The 23,128-nt window shown below is 37.6% G+C and overlaps 1 protein-coding gene across 2 annotated transcripts in view; it reads right to left on the minus strand.

The window, feature by feature from the left end:
- Positions 1-756: 756 nt before the first annotated feature.
- The window catches only part of LOC106876114 (aquaporin-11), a 34,659-nt gene continuing 12,287 nt past the window's right edge, over positions 757-23,128 (minus strand). For both annotated transcript variants that reach the window (XM_089343138.1, XM_089343139.1), the window contains exons 2-3: positions 6,339-7,005; positions 757-1,661 (exon numbers count right to left, since the gene is read on the minus strand). In XM_089343138.1, coding sequence (XP_089199264.1) covers positions 1,381-1,661; positions 6,339-6,978 — 921 coding nt within the window. In that variant the 5' untranslated portion in view covers positions 6,979-7,005 and the 3' untranslated portion in view covers positions 757-1,380. The remainder of the gene's footprint in view (positions 1,662-6,338; positions 7,006-23,128) is intronic.

Consider the following 23,128-nt stretch of genomic DNA (forward strand, 5'->3'; position numbering starts at 1 on the left):
TATATATATATATATATACATGAATGTGTGTGTGTGTGGTTGTATTTGTGCCTCTATCAAAGCTTGGCAACTGGTGTTGGTTTGCTTATGTCCCCATGACTTAGGTCTGCAAAAGAGACCAATAGAATCAGTGCCATGGTCAATTTGTTCTATCAAAACCACCAAGGCAGTGCTCCAGCATGGCCACAGTCCAATGACTGAAACACGTTAGAGATAAAAGATTAAACATAAGGGGTGCCCTCTTCCCATCCAAAACTAAATTTTAGGAGAACGAAAAAAGCACACACACACACAAGGTGAGAAGAGAAAAGGCAAGGTAGGGGACCACCAGCCCTTTGAATATAAGGAATATGAAGAAAGGGACACTGAAGAAGGGTGAAGTGGAATGGTTGATGCAGCAGTATCTTTAAGGAATAGGAACTTCAAGGAATGGTCAGAATGTAGAAAAACTCTAAAGCAGTAGTTTTCTACCATGGTCCTTATAGCCCTTAGGGGGGGGGGGGGGCATATGGTTCTTTGGAGCCCATATGGTATTTGGGGGTCCATATAAGATTTTGGCGTTAAAATTTATGAGCAATAAAGTGGTTATAATTCTACAATTCACGAAATATTCTAACAATTTTTTTATACAATTTCTAATAATATTTAATTATAAAAATATGACTTTTTTTAAACCTCAAATGGGTTTAAGGGTCCATCTAAGTAGAATAGGAATCAAAAGGGTTCATAGGTATGAAAAAAAGGGGTAAGAAATACTGGTCTAAAGAATGAAGAATCTGTAAGAAATTACGAAAATGGATTAATCCAGAGATAATTGTCATTTTTCTTTGGTCCCAATGTGACTTCGGTTAACAGTGGATTTTCTACTAAAGGTATCATGGCCCCATATATTTAGAGGAATGTTTTTGAACCTGTCTGAAGATATTGTCCCTCTGATGCTCACCTTCTGTCTTCTCAATACCATTCCATCTGCCTGTTGCAGGATTTTACCATTCTCCTTGATATTCATCTTTGTATTGCTTTACCTCTCTTGCTTCCCATCACAAAGCCTATCTTTAATCATTTAATTGTTTCAGTGTTTGGACTGTGGCCATGCTGGGGCACCACATGGAAGGGTTTTAATTGAAAAAATTGATCCCAGTAATTATGCTTTTTGCAGCAGTTGTTTTAAGTCTGGTACCTATTATATTGGTTTCTTTTGCCAAACTGCTATGTTACAAGGACATAAACCAACACTGTTTATCAAACAATGGTGGGTGGTGACAAACACCATGCACACATATACAGAGAGACACAAACAGACAGACTATCAGACTGAGACAGACAGCCAAACAGAGAGTAAATATCCAAATACATAACGTGACAGATATGTCGAAGGAGTTATCGTTTCCTTGTCGTACTTCTTCCTTTAAGTTTCCGTCTCGGGAATCTTTTAAACTTGTCTCCATTCTCACTTCTCATTGAATCTGTCCAAGAAACATCAACAATAGATGAAGCCAGCATCTTCTGGTGATAGTTAAATATTTTCACTCCAAGAATACAGCCCAATATTGGTGCTAACCAATAGACCAATACATGCTGCCAAGGGGTGGTGCCTTTACATCCAAACTTCATCACCGATGCTAGTGTTGGGTTCATATACATTCCAGTATGGTGAATACCTGTAACAACAAACAACAAGAGAAAATACGAAGTTAATAACAAGATTGATAGTTTGTTAATGAGAACAATAGTAAAAGGAGTCTGTGATCCATTATAAACGAATTAAAAGGCCAGTAGAAAGGGTTTCGGCAAGGTTTCTCCTGTTGCAATAGCATTTGTGGTGTATAATACTTATGATACTTAAAGTAAATTTGCTTCTTCAATTCTCCAGAAAATAGACTCATATAGATCAGTAGCCATCTTTAAATGTCAGAAAGAGGAGAAAGGCAAAAGAAATTTTAATATCTAGGTCAAATGAAAGAGACTCATGAAAAAATGGCGCATGATATGAAATAAATGAAACTCGACTAAATCTAAAATCTCAGTATAAAATATTCTCCATGATTTCTTCACTGTCTGCTGGAGTGATTCGCTTCCTGATATATTTACCCATCATGCATTTAAAAAAAAGAGATTGTTGAAATTAATCCTCACTCATTCGGCTCTAATTTAGACATTGCTTTTTTTTTTTATGGCAAGTAACCTGATCTAAGATCGTGTGCTGGAACAAAAGCAATTGCAGCGTGGAAAGTGTTTATAAGCCATTTAAGAAACACACAAAAAACCTTAGATTCACTTCAACATTTAAATTCAATTTGCCAAAATATTTTCGTCGCTTTGAGACCGCGACCTGTTCACTGACAAAATTCCATGCTGCATGGAATTTTGTCAGTGAACAGGTCGCGGTCTCAAAGCGACGAAAATATTTTGGCAAATTGAATTTAAATGTTGAAGTGAATCTAAGGTTTTTTGTTTTTTTTGAAATTTGAAAATTCTCAAATTAGTATTGAAAAAAAATAATAACTTGGAATCTTACAAAGAAAAGAAATATTGATTAATAAACACCCAAAATTATCCAGATATTTTATCAGCAACCTAAATTACAATCGGCTGAGAATTGAGAAGAAATTTCTTGTAAAAACAGCGACTCCATCAATTCTTAGGGACATCTGAAGAAGGAATTTTATTCCAAAATATCATCAGACTATGGATGATTAAATTAGAACAGTTCTTATAGTCCATTGTTTGTTTATTGTGCATTGTTGTGTCATTCAAAATATTTTATTCTTTACAAACAATATACAATGCTTCAAGCAAACTACAATACTCTCCGGTATCATATTTCTTTATTGCCCACAGCGGGGCTAAACATAGAGGTGACAAACAAGGACAGACAAAGGGACTAAGTCGATTACATCGACCCCAGTGCGCAACTGGTACTTAATTTATCGACCCCGAAAGGATGAAAGGCAAAGTCGACCTTGGTGGAATTTGAACTCAGAACGAAACGGCAGACGAAATACCGCTAGGTATTTCGCCTGGCGTGCTAACGTTTCTGCCAGCCCGCTGCCTTCTACAATATTCTACAATATCTATTACTTGGCTATGTTTCAAACTCTCTCAGCTTCAACAACAACAACTATGTTGACCAATTTTTATTCCTAAAGTACAAAGCGAAGATGCAATACTTGCAATCTAATGGTTTCAAATAGTGTGAAGAGGTTTGCTTACCATCCACAAGGTTTTAGGTTCAGTCCAACTGCAAGGTATCTCAGGCATGTGTCTTCTACTCTAGTCCCAGGCTGACCATAGATTTGTGAGTAGATTTGGTAGATAGAAACTGAAAGAAGCCTTTCAGTGTATGTGTGTGCTTGTGATTATATATATATAATCACCCAGAACACTCTGTAAAGTGGTTGCCATTAGGAAGGGCATCCAGCTGTAGAAGCCATGGCCAGAACAGACAACTGGAGCCTGGGGTTGCCTTCTAAGCTGGCTGGCTCCTGTCAAACCATCCAACCCATGCCACCATGGAAAAATAGACATTAAAAGATGATGATAACTTCCATGAAGTACTGTGATTCAAAATTGTGTTGTTGTGAAACAAACCACCCAACCACACGACCCCCCCAACTGTGATGAGAATCTAAAATCTCCCTCTATTTCTTGTTTGTTGATTTTTTTTGTTTTATTTTCCTATGTTTTTCACCTTTGTATTTGACCCTCATTTATTGATAATACACCAATGACCCCATTTATTGATAATACACCAATGACTCCATTTATTGATAATACACCAATGACCCCATTTATTGATAATACACCATTTATTTGATAAAAGGAAAAACCAGTATTGGGGTCAATCAAGTATTCCCTTCGTCACAGATTTCATGCTTTCTGCCTGAATCAGAGACAATTGTTGTTGTTGTTGTTGTCGTCATTGCTGCTGTTGTTGACGCTGTTTATGTTGTTCTCGTTAGGGTGCTGCTGCTGCTGTTGTCGTTGATCTTCTTCTTTGCTCTTCTCCTTCCTTATTTCTTCTCCTCCTCTTCCTTCCTCTTCTTGTTGTTACTGCTGTTACCATTTTTGTTGTTGTTGCTGCAACTGTTGGCCTTTTTGCCATTGTTGTCTATTGTTGTTTATCAGGTTAATTATTTATCAATAAACACACCAATTATCAACTCGCCACGGTGCCGTATGTGCTCAATGAACCCAAATATTTGTGAATTGTTTATCTAATCACTGCTTCTCTATTGATTGGGGGATCGATTACTGAAACGATCCCAGTTTCATCTCCCTTACTAATGGCTTAGTTAAATCAGAACTCACCTGAGATGGCACGACAATAACAACACTTTTCATGTATTGTCATTATCATCATCATCATCATTAATCATGATCAATCATCATTAAGCATGATCAATCATCATCAATCATAGGCGCAGGAGTGGCTGTGTGGTAAGTAGCTTGCTTACCAACCACATGGTTCTGGGTTCAGTCCCACTGCGTGACACCTTGGGCAAGTGTCTTCTACTATAGCCTCGGGCTGACCAATGCCTTGTGAGTGGATTTGGTAGACGGAAACTGAAAGAAGCCCGTCGTATATATGTGTGTATATATATATATATATATATGTATGTGTTTGTATATGTTTGTGTGTCTGTGTTTGTCACCCCAACATCGCTTGACAATCAATGGTGGTGTGTTTACTTCCCCGTAACATTAGTGGTTTGGCAAAAGAGACCGATAGAATAAGTACTAGGCTTACAAAGAATAAGTCCTGGGGTTGATTTGCTCGACTAAAGGCGGTGCTCCAGCATGGCCGCAGTCAAATGACTGAAACAAGTAAAAGAATCATTATCAACATTTCATGTACATTTTCCATAGTGGCATGGGTTGGACGGTTTGACAGGAACAGGAAAGCCAAGGGTTACAATCAAGTTTCATAGCTTGTTTTGTCTTGGTCTTTACAGCTTGATGCCCTTCCTAATGCCGACCACTCCACAAAGTGTATTAGGTGCTTTTTACACAGCACCATCACCAGTGCTTTTTAATTGACACCAGCACCCACAACAATGCTTTTTACATGGCACTGGTACTTAATTTACTGACCCTCAAAAGATGAAAGGCAAAATTGACCTTGGTGGAATTTGAACTCAGAATGTAGCGACGGGCGAAATACTGCTAAGCATTTCGTCCAGCATGCTAACGATTCTGCCAGCTTACCACCTTAATTATATTAATAATAATAATAATAATGATAATAATAATAATAATAATAATGATAATAATAATAATAATAATAATAATCTATTCTACTATAGGCACAAGGCCTGAAATTTGGGGAGGAGGTGGGGGCCAGTCAATTAGATCGACCCTAGTATACAGCTGGTACTTAATTTATCGACCCCGAAAGGATGAAAGACAAAGTCAACCTCAGCAGAATTTGAACTCAGAACATAAAGACAGACGAAATGCCACTAAGCATTTTGCCCATCATGCAAACAATTCTGCCAGCTCACAGCCATAATAATAATAATAATAATAATAATAATAATGGTTTTAAATTTTGCCACAAGGGCATCAATTTTAGTGGGGTGGGGATGAGTCGTTTACGTTGACCCGTGTTCAACTGGTACTTGATTTATCAACTCCAGAAGGATGAAATTTGAACTTAGAATATAGCGACATGCGAAATAGCACTAACCATTTCATCTGGTGCACTAATGATTCAGCTAGCCACCTTAACAATAATGATAATAATAGTAATAATAATAATAATAACAATAATAATAATAATAATAATAATAATAATCATAGTAATAATAATAATAATCATAATAATAATAATAATATGTATCAATTCCAGCAGAAATCTGAGAGAATTGGTCGCAGCCAGATGGAGTGAATATGGAATTGAGTTTAAATATACCAACGTTTCCCTAAAAGAAATGGAGAAACTTTCAAAATACAAAGACCTGGAAATAGAGGTAACTCGAATGTGGAATCTAATAACAGAAACAATTCCTATCATAGTAGGTGCCTTAGGTATAATAAAAGAAATATTCAGACAAATACATAACAAAAACACCAGGACTTACAAATATATATAACATACAGAAAATTGCACTACTGGGCACTGCACACATCCTACGCAAAACACTTTCAATACAGTAACCATAAGAGCACCACAGCAAACCACAGCACATACCCAAGGCACACAGAGCTGCGCTCGGTAGTGAAGTGAAAGCACGTTATAAAAGTAAAACTACTGGATAATAATAATAATAATAATAATAATAATAATAATAATAATACAGAAAGAAAGCAGAAAGTAGAAAACAAACTGTACATACCTAAAACGACCATTATTGGTCCAGTAAACAGCTTTAGACATGAATCTACAGAATCATAAATGGTAATTCGACTTTGGCTTAACCAAGTCTCAAGCGCAATGGCCCCTCCTTCAATGAGAAATCCCATGGCAACCGCAACATTAAGGTCACTGGCACAAGTCCTTTGAGACAGTTGCTGTGTGTGCTCTGGCATGATTTCTAAAAGCCAGATCAAGTGTACGGCCAGTGCAATGGCTGGAATGGCAAAGATCTGTGTGGAAACTCTAAGAAGTAAATCACTGAAAGAAATGACCTCTTTCATGTATTTCAGTACATTTGCTGGAACGGAAGGTGCTGAGTCTTTGAAAATATTCCTGAAGAGAAAAGCCATGAATCCTGACATGAGGACATAGGTGGCGCTGCCATAATAGAACCGTAGTATTCCATGTTGAAACGAAATTGTACATGAGGTAATGGTGCAGAAGAAATCTGAGAGAATTGGTCGCAGCCAGATGGGAGTGAATATGGAATTGAGTTTAAATATACCAACGTGGACTACCAAGACGAGGGCATAGTAGATCAGGCACTGTAGGAATGGTGTGATGAAAGGGAAGATTCTTGGATTGTTCCAAGAATCTAGCCAAAAACTTGGTACTTCCATTGTAGCATAGAGAAGTTCTGGAACAATCTGAAACAAGAATAAAATATAGGGTTTGAAAATGGGGGGGGGAAAGAAACCCAACAAATTATAAAAGGAAACAAGAAAATAGGATTTTGAAACCACGATTGTGTGGTAGGGATGATGCTTCCAAACCATATGGTTTCAGGTTCAATCCCACCTAATTGATTGATTGAGTGACTGAACAATTAATCAAACAATTGATTAATTAATTAGTTAACCAGTTAACTAATAATAATAATCCTTTCTACTAAAGGCACAAGGTCTGTCATTTGGGGGATTGGGACAAGTTGATTACATTGACTCTAGTCTGTAATTGGTACATAATTTATTGACCCCGAAAGGATGAAAGGCAAAGTCGACCTCAGCGGAATTTGAACTCAGAACATAAAGACGGACAAAATGTTGCCAAGCATTTTGCCCAGTGTGCTACTGTTTCTCCCAGCTCACCACCTTAACTAGTTGACAAAGAATAATAATAATAATCCTTTCTACTAAAGGCACAGGGCCTGACATTTGGGGGGAGGGGACAAGTTGATTACATCGCCCGAGTATTTCGCTGGTACTTAATTTATCAACCCCGAAAGGACAAAAAGCAAAGTTGACCTTGGCAGAATTTGAACTCAGAACGTAAAGATAGACGAAATGCCACCAAGCATTTCAACAGGCAGGCAAACAATTCTGCCAGTCACCACCTTATGAATAATGATAATAATAATAATAATAATAATAACTATTATTATTATTATTATTATTATTATATGCTGAGACCCCTTTGGTCATGATTGACCATGGGATTGCATCTAGAAAGTTCCCCCTCTAAGGCACAAGTCCAGGCAATGATGTTTATGGAAAGCCAGCAGTTGCCCATGCATACCAGCAACCCCTGTCCATGCCACCAGTGTTATCCAAGGGAAAGGCAAAGGGGCCGATACAGCTTGGCACCTGTGACATCACAACTCATTTCTACAGCTGTCAAATCGTCCAACCCATGCTAGCATGGAAAGCGGACGTTAAACGATGATGATATTAATGATAATAATAATATTGATAAGGGACCTTTTGAGCAGAATGGGCTACTCGACCTGAAGAAAATTCTAACTGGGCCCCACCTGCAAGGTCATGCGCTGTTCATCTTGATATAAGAGCACCATGTCGCACACATATGGTTGTGATGCATGTGCCTGGTGTACCCTTATCAGACAGGTAGTCATGATGGGTATACTGGGCTTCGTATATTTTACCCCAGTGTCACTTTGATGGCATGCACGGCTCTCTCATTCAATAATAATGATAATAATAATAAAAGAAGTGACATAGAACTAGTGTGTGTGTTTGTTATTGATGTAATGACCCTCTCAAGAGACAAGATTCATTTCGGCACATTAGCTTCATACCAAGAATGTCCCAAACCAAATACAAGAATGAAGTTGAGTTTCATTAACTTAGTATGGCATGGCCGGATGGAAGAATCTAGGGCTTCATGCCTAACCATTGGTCTGAGAGGAAGGGCGCTTTCCAAGTGATGTATAATCTCTTTGTGTGTGTGTGTGTGTGTGTGTGCAAGGGTATGTATGCACATGTGTGTGTATTCACATGGGGTGTGTGTGTGCACACGTATGGTGGAGATTGCGAATCCATTTAATAAGTCTCTTAACACATACCAGCTAAATAGAGAAGAGGGGGAGGGGAGACGAGGGGGAAGAGAGATAGAGAGAGCGATACATAAAAGATAGTGAGTGATGGATGTCAAAGGAGTAATGGGGAAGAGAGGGAGGAATGCCTGGCAATAAGTGAAGCTGGTGGTAAGGGGAAGGCAGAGTGTGACCAGAGACCAGATGAAATGTCATGTCTCCTGTTACACAGCTGCACACTTGGAAGAGAGAGGGACTGACAAAGCGTAAAGGAGGGAAGAGGGGTGTTGTAATAGAAGAGGAGAGAGAGAGATGCTGAGTGATAAAGGAGAGGGTAAGCAAAAAGAGTGGAGGGAAAAGGGGGAAGGGGAGGGACTTTCAGCAGAAATGAAAAGTCTAAGTGACCCTGAATGTAAATATGAAACAGCCTAACCTCCGTCATCACCATTATGTTAATGTCAGACGGTCTGCTCTGACACTAGGTGTCGCTACTCACCACACTCGTTAGCTACATATATATTAATATATATATATATATATATATATATATATATATATATTAATAAAATACAGGGTATTTTTGTGGTATATAGTCTTTTGCTGCTATTTCTAGCGGGTTAGATGTCCTATTACAGGCATCTCTGTATTTTAAATATATATATATATATATATATATATATATATACATATATAATACAAAGAATATATATGCATGTATACACACATATATATACATACTTTCATCTACATGTGTATATTGATGCATATCAGGGTACAGGACGTTAGAACAATGAACTACAGACAACGGAACGAACACATAGGAAAACAGATAGCCACTTGGAATTATTCCTTCGTCAGCTGCCTCTATTCTAACTAGGCGCTTATATATATATATATATATATATATATATATATATATATATATATATATATATGTTAAAGTTTATTTGCCAACATAATGTGGCAGCCCTGCATAGCACTACTTTTTAACCTCAGGAAAATATCTTTTCCAGCTGGTTTACTGACACGTGGTCTGTGTCCAAGCATATTTTAAGGCAGCAAGTTGGCAGAAACGTCAGCAGGCCAGGTAACATGCTTAGCAGTATTTCGTCTGCCGTTACGTTCCGAGTTCAAATTCTGCCGAGGTTGACTTTGCTTTTCATCCTTTTGGGGTCAATAAATTAAGTACCAGATGCATACTTGGGTCGATCTAATCGAATGGCCCATTCCTCAAAAATGTTGGGCCTTGTGCCTAGAGTAGAAAAGAAGATATACTGTAAGCAAGGGGGTTTACTACACCCTTCTAGCCGTTGGCAGTACCAGCAGACCAATGGTTTCTGGGCAATTTCCCTTCTTCGGTACTGGACAACTGCCTGGCTAGAGACAGCAGCTAGCTGTCTCGAGCCAGACTTTACTCACAGTATATACTTATCGAAGCGACAGTCAGTTGCAGATTTTCTAAGGAGAAAAACAACTAATTTTAAATCTCTGAATGAGATCTATGTTGAGTGGTAAGAAGCATGCTTCCCAACCACATGGTTTTGGGTTCAGACCCACTGCATGGCACGTTGGGCAAGTGTCTTCTACTATAGCCTTGGGCCAATCAAAATCTTGTGAGTAAATTTGGTAGAAGGAAACTGAAAGAAGCCCATCGTATATATATATATATATATATATATATATAATAATATTATTAGGGACAAAATCCAAAATTACAGGTAAAAAACTCAATTAAAATCAATTTATAAAAAATTAAATTGAGCCTTATAGATAAAGTATATATAAAATATATATAGTTTTAGGGAAAATAACCAATTTTCAAGAACTCATCGATGAAAATCCACTATCACATATAGAAAAATTAATAATTAAAAGCACAATAAATGAGTATAATATAAAGTAAAGTAAATATCATAAGATAAATATAATAAAAAGATTACACGTGTTTCATAACCAATTTTCAAATAGAAAAGAAATTTAAATCGATTAAAATCAATTGAAATTATCTAAAATAAGTTCTATTCAAAAATATAGCTACTCGTCAGATCGTAAGTAGAACAATAATTAGATATATATCTCAACCAACAATAAGTACCAAATGAATTAATATGATATACTTATTATATAAAGATAGAAAAATTATTTAAAAAATATCATAATATCAAAATAATAACCATTCAATAATCATCCCTTCATCCATAATAATAACATGTATATTATATACAAAAAACATCTTACCTAAATTATCATTGTTTTAAATTATCATTGTTTTAAATACAAGTTGAACGAAGTTTAAGTTTAAAATAATAATGAAGATAAAATTAGTACATATTTAACCGGTGTAATAGTTAAAGCTATACTATTTAAAGCTAAAGACGTTTATTTAATTATGATTAAAGATCAATTGAATAATAGAAAAATACAAGATTATTTATTTCTACAAACGTAATAATAAAAAATATGAATGAAAAAATTATGAATGGAAAAAATTATGAATGAAAAAATTAGGAAAGAAAAAATTATTAAGAATAAAAGGTTAAACTTTATATATATATACAAAGTTTTGATTTAAAAAAAACTTTAACGATATTATAAACTATAAAGATTAATAATTAATCAAATAATATTAATCAAAAATAATCGAAAATATATCAACACTATTCCAATCGAAGTTCTAATATTATGTTGAAATGAAACTATAACTCCTAAATAATATAGTGTTAAATAAGTTATCTATTAAAATAATCTATAAAGAACCAAATGAATAGTATAAAAACAAGAATACATATTATTTTCAAATAGTAGAAAATCTTTAGCAAAGTGAAAACAGTACTTATCCAAATTTTTCCGTAATTCAAACTGAAAAACTAAGACGTTATCTAATAGCTATAGCGTTTTAAGCAAGAGTTCGCGCGAAAATACTACGTTAAAAAAGAACGTTAAAATAGAGAATAGAATACGAAAGCATGAATGAAATAATAATACTTAAATAAATGAATGAAAAATTTAAAATTTATATAACTAACAACATAAAAAGAACAAAAAACTATAGTTATCTTTAAAAGGGCGCATTTATTTTTTTTTATATTTATATACATACATACTTATATATATATATATATATATATATATATATAAGTATGTATGTATATAAATATAAAAAAAAATAAATGCGCCCTTTTAAAGCCTAGCCAGGCTCATGGGCCCGGTTTCCCAGTTTCAATGGCGTATGCGTTCCCCAGCCGGATGGGACGCCAGTCCATCGCAACGTTACTCATTTTTGCCAGCTGAGTGGACTGAGTGGACTTGAGCAAAAGCTCAAGAACACAACGCGTTGCCCGGCCCAGGAATCGAAACCACAATCTTATGATCATGATGCTGACACCCTAACCACTAAGCCATGCGCCTCCACATGTATATATATATATATGTATATATATTTATATACATATATATATATGTTTGCATGTCTTTGTGTCTGCCCTCCACAACCACTTGTTGGTGTGTTTATGTCCCCATAACTTAGCAGTTCAACAGAAAAGAGACTGATAGAATAAGTAGTAAGCTTTAAAAAAATAAATTCTGGGATCAATTTATTCATCTAAAACCCTTGAGGGCTGTGCCCCAGCATGGCCACAGTCAAATTACCGAAACAAGTAAACAGATATTTCCAAATTCAAACTATAATGTTCGTTTGTCGTTGTCAATGATGACCAGAACATTCACACGGGAGAAAATGGGTCATGGTGCCTCTGGCTGTGGCCAATCAGGCTGATTTATGCTCAGAATGTTCTGTTGCAGGTCAAGTGCTGGTGGTCAGCTGGGAATGAAGGGAAGGAGTTAGTTCTAGACTTGCACAGCTCACATTTTTTTTGTGTTCCTTCAATCCTATTCTATTCATAGGAGGTCACAGCTTTGTTGGTGCTGCTACGCCATGGAGGGTCGTCCTGTGCCTGTGTTTCCCACATGTCGGGGTTGATCTGAAAGCACTTCAGTGAGGCTTTGAGTGTTCCTTTGAAGTGCTCTTTCTGCCCACCTTGTGTGCACTTACCTTCTGCCAATTCACTGTAAAAGACCCTTTTGGATAGCTGTGTGTCAGGCATTCGAGCAAGGTGGCCTGCCCACATGACTTGTGCTCTCCTCAGCAGAGTGTAAATGCTTGACACAGCAGCACAATAGAAAACCTCCATGTCTGGGACCTTGTCTTGCCTGGAGATTTTCAATAGCTTTCTCAAACAGTTCATGTGGAAGTGGTTTATGCCTTCTGCAATAGTCCCAGAATTATTATTTTTTTATTTATGCGCCCCTTTAAAGCCTAGCCAGGCTCATGGGCCCAGTTTCCTGGTTTCTATGGCATATGTATCCCCCACCCCAGCTGGATGGGACGCCAGTCCATCGCAGCTTTACTCTAGAAACAGGAAGAAAGAGTTCAAATTCCGCCGAGCTCGACTTACCCTTTCATCCTTTCGGGGTCGATAAATTAAGTACCAGTTACACACTGGGGTCGATGTAATTGACTTAATCCGTTTGTCCCCTCTATGTTTAGCCCCTTGTGGGCAATAAAGAAATAAGAAAGAGTGAGAGAAAGTTGGGGCGAAAGAGTACAACAGGGGTCGCCACCACCCAACGCCGGAGCCTCGTGAAGCTTTAGGTGTTTTCGCTCAATAAACACACACAGTGCCCAGTCTGAGAATTGAAACCGCGATCCTCCGACCACGAGATTTGAGAAGAGGCAGATAAAAGCACGAAAGGGCTTCCAGCTGTAAATACCCTGCTAGAACAGACAGTGAAGCCTGGTGCGGTCGTCTGCCTAGCCAACTCCTGTGAAAACCATCCCAACCATGCCAGCATAGAAAACAGATGTTAAATGACAACGATGATGATGATGATGATGATGATGATGATAACGACGATGATGTTGATGATGATAACGACGACGATGTTGATGATGATGATGATGATGACGTTGATGATAATGATGATATATGTCCAAAGAGAGAGAAAATAAATGTGAAAGCTGAAACGTTTGTATAAAGGATTTCATCACACACACACACACACACACACACACACACACACACACACACACACATGTATGGATATATGTGTGTGTGTGTGTGTGTGTGTTTGAATGTGCGTATATGCATATATGTATGTAAGTGTATGTGTGTCTGTGTGTATACATATGTTATATATGTGTATGAGTATGTGTGTTTGTATGTAGCAAAGAAAGAAAGAAAGAAAGAATGAATGAGGAAGTCAAAGAAGACAGAAAGCAAGAGAGAGTGAAAGAGAGATAGAGTGTGTGTGAGTATGTGCAAGTGTGTGTGTGTGTGTGTGTGTGTGTGTGTGTGTGTGTATGTGTGTGTGTGTGCGTGAGACATTTGTGGCCCAGAGACGGGCTGGAATAATTATAATCCAAAGCAACAAGGTCAGACACAGTCTTCTATGGAGAAAAGTAGGTTAAAACATCCATGAAAACATCTTGTGTATTATTATTGACCACAGTAGCAACAACAATAGTTGCAGTAATAGACAGACACACAGTGGACTACCAGATAGACATAGGCAACAAAAAAAAAAAAATCAAATGACCAAAAATAGAAAAAAATATAGAATTAAGTAAGAAAGAAAGAAACTCCAACCAAATAATGTTTTGTTTACATCTTTCTACAATAATTTATTAGGACTTCAAATTTAATTAAAAGTGTGAAAATTTCATTTGTAAGTAATGAGAAAAGAAATTTATTAAGAATTCAAGAAAATATCTTTTAGTTGTCATTTCTGTGTGGTAAGTAGCTTGCTTACCAAACACATGGTTCTGGGTTCAGTCCCACTGCGTGGCATCTTGGGCAAGTGTCTTCTACTATAGCCTCGGGCCAACCAATGCCTTGTGAGTGGATTTGGTAGACGGAAACTGAAAGAAGCCCGTCGTACATATGTATGTGTGTGTGTGTATATGTGTTTGTGTGTCTGTGTTTGTCCCCCCCAACATCGCTTGACAACCAATGTTGGTGTGTTTACACACACACACACACACACACACATATGATGAACTTCTTTCAGTTTCCATCTGTCAAATCCACTCGCAAGGCGTTGGTCAGCCTGAGGCTATAGCAGAAAACATTTACCGAAGGTGCCATGCAGTGGGACTGAACCCAGAACTGTGTGGTTGGGAAGCAAGCTTCTAACCACACAGCCATTCCTTTTATTGTAAAATAATTATTCCGAATTTCAGATATTTATTATATGACTAGAACTCCACTCATATTAAGCAACAGTATCTCTGTTTTGCCCAGTCCTGTGTTACAGTTTCAACTACGACAGTTTCATGGTCGGCTTCACACACTGCATGGTCGTTGAACATTTTTTCTTTTAGAAATAGTTTTAGTCACACTTGGTTACTTTCACATTTCAGTCCATTCTAGGTGATGATCATCTTATAAGATGAGAACTATGTCATCGACATAGCTTAAATAACTTATTCATTTCCCTTATACAGTTGAACTTCTGTTTACAAACTTAATAATACATTCCTGAAGGCCATTTCTCACCTGAGATATTCATAAACAAAAACTAATTTTACGTTTTATTCGTGTCATAATTCATGCTTTGAAAGAATATCTGAGAAAACTTTTTTCTATCATACCGTGTTTTCCAGAAAATAAGAACTGGTCTTATTTCAATTTTGCATCCAAGAAACTAGGGTTTATTTTCGGGAGATGTCTTATATTTTTGAGGAAAAAAATCCAAGAAAGACAAAAAGTCTTGTGTCCTTGTGTAAAAGGAAAAAACTGTAAAAAGGAAACCCATGTTTTTAATTATCAAAAGTTCATTTATTTCCATATTGCTTTTTAGTCAAGTACAAACATTTCATCCTCTTCTGGAACATCGTCATTAATCATCAAAGTGTGGATCAGGTCGACAACCATTATTTTTGGAGCTGGAAGATATCACCTCGGGATGGATTGCTGACGGAAGAACAAATGCTTTGGTTGTGTGCAGGGTTGATATTCAAGAATTTGCTCTGGTACCACAGTTGGATATACCCCCAGAGATATTCAAAGCATCACCTCATTGGTTGGATCACTTCCTTCGGCGATATGAACTCTCTCTAAGAAGATTGACAACACTGTTCAAGCTGGAGGATGCTGAAGTGATTCAAGTCCTTCGTTAATAGCTCGACTTTTCTTAATATAATGTCTCCAATGTAATTGCTGCGGATGAGACTGCAGTATTTATGGACCAAGGATCTAAAACAACAGTCGAACAGACAGGTGCCTCGTCAATCTACGTTGCCTCAATGGGTTATGAAAGTGCAAGATTTTGTTGTTAAAATTCATGTGCAATAAATTGCTTATATTTCTACAGTACACAAAATATTTTAATCCCTAATAATATTCAATTATAAAAATATGAATAGGACCCTTTTTTTTTAACATCGAACGGCTATAGGGGACCAATAGAGCAAAAAGGAATCAAAGGTGCCCATAGCCAAAAAATGATTGGAGAAACACTGCTCTGGCAAAAGCATGCATACGGGTCGACTAGATGTAGTGGTTCTCAACTGGTGTCCATAGGGCCCTTGAGGAGTTCCACATAAGATTTTGTGTCAAACGTTGGCTATCTTTCGTTTTAATGTTAATTCTTGTCAACTGAAGCACATGCTTTTGTTTACATCTAATCAGCCTTTTCCGTAAAGGAGGGATGGGAAATGACTGGGGAAGACGGTAAGGTGCGCCTTCCTGCTTTGCATAACCACTGGAGAGAGAGAGAGGGGGGAGAGGGAGAGGGAGAGAGAGAGAGAGAGAGAGAGAGAGAGAAAGAGGGAGAGAGAGAGAGAGAGAGAGAGAGGGAGAGAGGGAGAGAGAGAAAGAAAGAGAGAGAGAGAGAGAGAGAGAGTTTCATAGATACAGAATATATTTTTAACAAGTTGAAAGAACAAAAGGACATCACATAGAGAGCGAGAGAGAGAGGGAGAGGCAAAGAAAGAAAGAAAGAAAATCCCTCCTTTACGGAAAAGGCTGATTAGATGTAAACAAAAGCATGTGCTTCAGTTGACAGGAATTGACATTAAAACGAAAGATAGCCTTATAATTGTAATATTTAAGTATAGAAATATAATAGGACTTTCTTAAACATCAAATGGGTGTGAGGGGTCCACCCGAGTAAAATAGAAATCAGAAGGATCCAAATGGTTGAGCATCAGTGCTTTATATCCCTATTATTTAAAACTCAAGCTGACAGAATTATTAACTCGTCAAACAAAATGCCACAGTCCAATAACTGAAATAAGTGAAACAAAAGATTTATTTACATCATAAGAATTCATAAACTTAGATTGATATAAAAGAAATCAGGACAACCCTTTTTTCAAGTAACGTTACTTTTTAAACATAATGTTCAACTTGCTATTATATATAGCTTTATCTACTTCAAGTTCCACCATTAAAAACAATTTATTACAAGTGAAATCGAAATCATAATTGAACCATATTCAATGACTGGCACCTGTGCCAGTGGAGCACTAACAGCACCGTCCGAGCGTGATCATTGCCAGAGCAGCTGTTTGGCTTCCATGCTAGTGGCACGTAAATAGCACCATTTGAACGTGATCGTTACCAGTGTCGCTTTACTGGCACTTGTGCCGGTGGCACGTTAGAAAATCATTTGAGCGAGGTCGTTGCCAGTGCCGCTGGACTGGCTCCCGTGCAGGTGGCACATAAAAAAAAACACCATTTTGAGCATGGCTGTTGCCAGTACCACATGACTGGCCCTCGTGCCAGTGGCACGTAAAAGCACCCACTACACTCTCTGAGTGGTTGGCGTTAGGAAGGGTATCCAGCTGTAGAAACTCTGTCAAATCAGATTGGAGCCTGGTGCAGCCTTCTGGTTTGCCAGTCATCAGTCAAATCGTCCAACCCATGCTAGCATGGAAGGTGGACGTTAAACGATGATGATGATGATGATGATGATTCCTTTTTATTTTCATCTCAGATAAGGTTTTCAAAGATAGCTTCCAGTGCAGTATTTAAAAAGCCTGGGTGGATTAGATCCCCTTGTTTTACTCCTCTTTTAATACAGATCTTTCCTGCTTCAGTATAAAGTCTTATAGATGACGTTTGTCAGCTATAGATTTTCTAGATAAACTCTACACATGCTTAACGTATCACCAAGTCAATTAAAAGACCTGAAGCACAGCTGAGGCTTCAATACAATTGAATACTTTCTTTCGATCAATAAATCACAAACATATGTTGAGTCTCAAGGAAACAATGACAAGCGATCGAGGCTTTTGGTGATTTTTTGGAATTGAGAAGACATATCAAGCTAAGTGAAACTGTAGGCGTGGCCAGTGTCAGAGACACACTAAAGGCATGTACGGCCATGACACCTGTGCTGGTGATGTGCAAAAAGCACCTGTACTGGTGATACGTAAAAGGCACCGGTGACACATAAAAGGCACTCATACCAGTGGCACGTAAAAGGTACCTGTGGAAGTGACACATAGAAGGCACCCATGCACAGTGATACATAAAAGGCACCGGTGGCACGGAAAAGACATCTGTGCCAGTGACACATAAAAGGCACTGGTGGCACATAAAAGGCACTGGTGGCACATAAAAGGCACCGGTGGCACGGAAAAGACATCTGTGCTAGTGACACATAAAAGGCAACAGTGACACATAAAAGGCACTGGTGGCACGTAAAAGGCAACAGTGACACAAAAGGCACTGGTGGCACATAAAAGGCACCTGTGACAAGTAAAAGGCAACTGTGACATGTAAAAGGCTGGTGCAACTCCCTGGCTTACTCTCTGACCCATGCCAGCATGGAAAACAGGTGCTAAATGATGATGACAATGACAATGTTTGTATATATATATATATATATATATATATATATATATATATATATATATTCTTTTATTCTTTTATTTGTTTCAGTCATTTGACTGCGGCCATGCTGGAGCACCGCCTTTTAGTCGAGCAAATCGACCCCAGGACTTATTCTTTGTAAGCCTAGTACTTATTCTATTGGTCTTTTGCTGAACCACTAAGTTACGGGGACGTAAACACTCCAGCATCCGTTGTCAAGCGATGTTGGGGAGACAAACACAGACATACATACAAACAAAAATACCTTGTTGTTGATGTTGAAATTCCAATGAAGGGACCTTGGATCTCGGTTAGAAACTGGATCTTTCTCTATTTGCAAGAAATCTTCAAATAAACTGAATAATGACAGACAGACAGACCTACAAACATATATACATAACACAAAGGAATAGGGATTTTAAAATTCAGGCAGATGCCTTAGGTGCACTCTGTTAAAATCCAAACTTGGCTAACCATATTGACCAGGAGGAAACATTAGGAATCCCGATCATGTAAAACCAACAACTACAGTTGTACCGCCACCTGGTTGCTAAATCCTGAGCTGGATCGAAAGGATGTCTTATTGCCATCAGACTCATTTAATATGAAGTGAGTGGCTGCACAGAATTATTACAAATAAGGACCCAAAGACACTTTTGTATAACAGAAACAAGTGTTGGAATCTTATGTTTGAAAATTTTAATTATGGGTGCATAATTCTCTATTCTTTATTATGTCTTTATATATCTATCTATATATATATATATACATATATATATACATATATCTATCTATATATATATATATATATATATATATATATATATATAGCTATGGTATATTCTATTAAGAACGTAGTGGAGTACAGAATAAAGCTCGTACACCTTCAGATTTCACCCTGTGCTATTTGGTAGTAGTATTATATGTACTTCCAGGTTTGCGTTTGGGTTTCTGTCATGTGTGAATATATAACTGACAAAATTGGGGTCAACAACAAGGGGTATGGCTGGACATTTATTTTTTAATCACTACAATTGTTTCCACACAATATAGTTCTGCAGCCATGCAGGTACTTGATTATGCAACTGTTTCCCTGAATCATGAGATTGTGTTTCTTGAGGCAATATGTAAATATTGTCTCCATAAGTTTATAATCCTTGGGTTCAAGAACATCCCCTCTGTCTGTCTGTCATGGCCTATATACATATATTGATAGATAGATAGATAGATAGATAGATAGATACATTTGCAAGCCTTTGTGAAAAATTACTTAATACAGTTTTTTTAAGTATAAAGGAGACATTTGTTTTTTAAATTATTATTTTTTTTTAAGTTATAAGATCTTTTATCAGGATGTTACTAACCTTTTTGGGAAGAAGTTTTTTTCGTAGTGTCTGAGCGCTTTCGATGAACCTTTTAGAATACATGTGTTCTTAGACTCTAAGTTAATCTATCTATATATATATATATATATATATATATGCACATAAATTTATATACACACACACACACACACACATATATATACATACACACGCACAGTTAATCTATATATGAACATACACACAGATGCATGGGCTTAATATAGCAATGTTGATCAATCAAGTATTATGTTAATGAATAGCGTCCTGAGCCAGATTCCTACTTTAAAAGCAAACCATTTTCATAATAACAGTCATAATAGACATAATTTGTGACACAGCCCCATATACTATGCAATTTTGAAAATCTAATGTGGAACTGGTCAGGTGTGTTTCAATATTTTAATATATAATTAAATCCTAATTAATTCCTATATAGTCTCTGAGTGTTTTCAACTTCATTTCTTACACACACTCACACACAAACATATATATATATATATATATATATATATATATAGAGAGAGAGAGAGAGAGAGAGAGAGAGAGAGAGAGAGAAATACATATACAGACAAATATAATATACATACACATACACACAAACATGCATATACATACATATACATGCACACACACACATACACATCTATAAACATGTAATTACATGCATATTTCACCATCAGCAAAATGAGAATTGGAAATAAGTTCAAACAAGATTTTAGTGTGTTCATCAACCAAGGCATGCCTCCAGGTTTACTTCTCATTCCGCTTCTCTTTATTATAATCTTAAAGACCAACATCAACAACTCTAAGACTGGTTGTCCATTGCAACTTCGGTGTGCCAATGAGCTAGTTCCAATGGATAAATCTGCCAATAATTTCAAGAAGAATCTCCAAACAGGGAACCAAAAGCTAGAATCTGGAGATCACAGAGACAACAACTGACGAAAGTTTTACTCAGTGTTCATTTGAAAGTTGTTTTAGAATGACATTGTTCTTGTGGCTGGAGTATGTGACCTGCTAATTTTAATTTCTGTTCTGGTGTCCCCGAATTAAAGAGCACAAAGAAATACTGAGACTAAAATGAGTTCCAAGACAAATCACATGTTCTGTGCCAGAGAGAAGAAGACTGTGCTGGTATGAACATGTGATGTGTATGGAGTATGGTGGTTGGATAAAGAAACATCATGTGATCCACGAAGGAAAGTGCCAGCATAACAGAGAAAAACATGATAGGAAGTGATGGAAGATGACCAAACGATGTTGAACTTCATGAAGATGACAAATGACCATGATGAATAGCAAGAGGCATCGGTTGTCAAGCGATGTTGGGGAGACAAACACACACACACACACACATATATATATATATACATGACGGGCTTCTTTCAGTTTCCATCTACCAAATCCACTTGCGAGGCTTTGGTCGGCCCAAGGCTATAGTAGAAGACACTTGCCCAAGGTGCCACGCAGTGGGAATGAACCCGGACCCATGCGGTTCATAAGCAAGCTACTTACCACACAGCCATTCCTACGCCTAAAGGATATAGTTGAAGGCAATTGAATAATAAGATCTAACTTGTATGGAATTGTAGCATTAGTAAAAGTAAAGTACTATTTATCATTAAGGTGTTTAAAGAAGCAGGGGTTATATTATAGACTACACCTAGCATGGAGTAAGAGGAAATACCAGATGAGTAATGTCCTCATTCTATTAAAAATGATATGTATGAAACAGCTGTAATGACCTGACAATTATCTACCCTATGTTATTATTTATTTGAATATATATATATATATATATATATATATATATATATATATATGATTAAGAGAAGAAAATGGAGAGTTAATGGTTAATAATTAATTTATTATCATATTGATAATCATTCCTGAAATTGTCTCTCTCTCTCTCCTTTTAACGTCCGCCTTCCATGCTAGCATGGGTTAGACGATTTGACTGGGGACTGGCAAACCGGATGGCTGCACCAGGCTCCAATCTGATCTGGCAGAGTTTCTACCGCTGGATGCCCTTCCTGACGCCAACCACTCAGAGAGTGTAGTGGGTGCTTTTACGTGCCACCAGCACGAGGGCCAGTCAGGCGGTACTGGCAACGGCCACGCTCAAAATGGTGTTTTTTATGTGCCACCTGCACAGGAGCCAATCCAGCGGCACTGGCAACGACCTCGCTCAAATGTTTTTTCATGTGCCACCAGCACAAGTGTCAGTAAGCCAACGCTGGTAACGATCACGCTCAAATGGTGCTTTTTATGTGCCACTGACACGGAAGCCAGACAGCTGCTCTGGCATGTATCAATTTTTACTCAGTTAATAAAGTACAAATTTATGTAATAAATTTGCATTTATAAGTTGTGAAGAAAATATTATCATGGAAATACTAAAGGATTGCATGGTGAACAATTTGTTCTTTCCAGCATTTATCATCATCATCAAGTATATATGTGTGTGTAGATAGAGAGACAAGCAAGTAGATAGATAGATAGAGAGAGAGAGAGAGAGAGATAGACACAGAGAGAGAGATAGACGCAGAGAGAGAGATAGACGCAGAGAGAGAGATAGACGCACACAGAGAGATAGACGCACACAGAGAGATAGACGCACACAGAGAGATAGACGCACACAGAGAGATAGACGCAGAGAGAGAGATAGACGCAGAGAGAGAGATAGACGCAGAGAGAGAGATAGACGCAGAGAGAGAGATAGACGCAGAGAGAGAGATAGACGCAGAGAGAGAGATAGACGCAGAGAGAGAGATAGACGCAGAGAGAGAGATAGACGCAGAGAGAGAGATAGACGCAGAGAGAGAGATAGACGCAGAGAGAGAGATAGACGCAGAGAGAGAGATAGACGCAGAGAGAGAGATAGACGCAGAGAGAGAGATAGACGCAGAGAGAGAGATAGACGCAGAGAGAGAGATAGACGCAGAGAGAGAGATAGACGCAGAGAGAGAGATAGACGCAGAGAGAGAGATAGACGCAGAGAGAGAGATAGACGCAGAGAGAGAGATAGACGCAGAGAGAGAGATAGACGCAGAGAGAGAGATAGACGCAGAGAGAGAGATAGACGCAGAGAGAGAGATAGACGCAGAGAGAGAGATAGACGCAGAGAGAGAGATAGACGCAGAGAGAGAGATAGACGCAGAGAGAGAGATAGACGCAGAGAGAGAGATAGACGCAGAGAGAGAGATAGACGCAGAGAGAGAGATAGACGCAGAGAGAGAGATAGACGCAGAGAGAG

Source organism: Octopus bimaculoides, chromosome 27, assembly GCF_046866305.1.
Source record: "Octopus bimaculoides isolate indiv1 chromosome 27, ASM4686630v1, whole genome shotgun sequence".
Classification (NCBI taxonomy): Eukaryota; Metazoa; Mollusca; class Cephalopoda; order Octopoda; family Octopodidae; genus Octopus; species Octopus bimaculoides.